This window comes from Myotis davidii, unplaced genomic scaffold, assembly GCF_000327345.1.
Source record: "Myotis davidii unplaced genomic scaffold, ASM32734v1 scaffold461, whole genome shotgun sequence".
Classification (NCBI taxonomy): domain Eukaryota; kingdom Metazoa; phylum Chordata; class Mammalia; order Chiroptera; family Vespertilionidae; genus Myotis; species Myotis davidii.
Window position 1 is genome coordinate 3,609,628 of NW_006295825.1, and position 1,159 is coordinate 3,610,786.

At 56.9% G+C, this 1,159-nt stretch overlaps 1 protein-coding gene across 1 annotated transcript in view; it reads right to left on the reverse strand.

Moving 5' to 3' along the window:
* RAB8B (RAB8B, member RAS oncogene family) overlaps nt 1–252 on the reverse strand; it is a 61,218-nt gene extending 60,966 nt beyond the window's left edge. The window contains exon 1 of the mRNA XM_006770807.2: nt 35–252. Within this exon, the coding sequence (XP_006770870.1) occupies nt 35–158 (124 nt within the window). The 5' untranslated portion in view covers nt 159–252. The remainder of the gene's footprint in view (nt 1–34) is intronic.
* Between the last annotated feature and the right edge of the window lie 907 nt (nt 253–1,159).

A 1,159-nucleotide genomic window follows, 5' to 3' on the forward strand; every position in this document is an offset into this window, starting at 1 on the left:
CACTCCCGGTCCCTGGCAGCGGCCCCTCCCTCACCGATGGTGGAGATGAAGGTGGTGTTAAAGGCGTCCTCCGAAAAGCGGAAAAGGAGGCAGGTCTTGCCCACCCCCGAGTCGCCGATCAGCAGCAGCTTGAACAGATAATCGTACGTCTTCGCCATCTTCTCGCTCCGGCCGTCTGACCCGGGAGCGAGAGCAGCAGCCGAGCGAGGCGGAGAGGGGGCCGCGGCGAGGGGGCGTGCCCGCCCAGCCGCCCCTCGCCCCGCCCCTCGCCCCGCCCCTTCCCTAGGAGAAGGCCTGCGCGCCCCGCCCCGCTTGGCCAATCCGCGGGGGTTTTGTCATCACCGCCCCGAAACCCAGGGCTTCATGGGACTTGTAGTTCCTTCGAGGAGCTTCGGGCGTGCCTGGCGCGTCTGGCTCTGGCCGTGCGGACTGCCCCACAGGATAAAAGAAGGTCCGCCCTGGGCGGGGCGTCCAGGTGCACTAGGCGTTTCCATCCAAGTGTGGAAGGAAAGCCCAGTTTCGAACTCTGCGTATCGCGCGCCTGTGGGTTATCTGCAGTGCATTATCGGGTACTCAACTTCGTCATTTCTTTTGTGTGCGGGCTGCTTTCAAATCCAGGATCTCGGAATCTGAATCCCGCGGTTCCTGCATCTCTGCCGCCGGGACCCAGAGCTGAGATGCTTTCTTTCCTTATCGCTGCTGTGGCACAGCCTGTGGATTATCTGCAGTGCATTATCTGGCTTCTCCTCCAGTTCCTGCCCTGCACCACCTCTAAGCCCCCTCCCGCAGTCCCTCAGTTACAGAGCTGTAAAAGAATGATTGCCATTCTAACTTGAACCACACTCCTGTTCTATTCTTCAGACTTCCAGACCAAAGCCAAATACGATGGGTATTTTAGAGGATCTGCTATGCAGACCACTCCCCTCTCCCCGCAGGAGGATGGATAAAAAAAATCTTGGAATTGAACATAGGATTGTGCTACAGGTCTGTGCCCTTAAAAATTGCAAGCATCGTGCGAGGCAGGAACGATGACTACAGGAATCTAGAGCCTATGATTTGGATTTTGTCTTGGTTTAGCTGATTAACTGCACACAGGCTCTCTGTGCCTCGGTTTTCTCCTCTGTAGAATGGGTATAAATCTAACTGTTTCATAGGACTG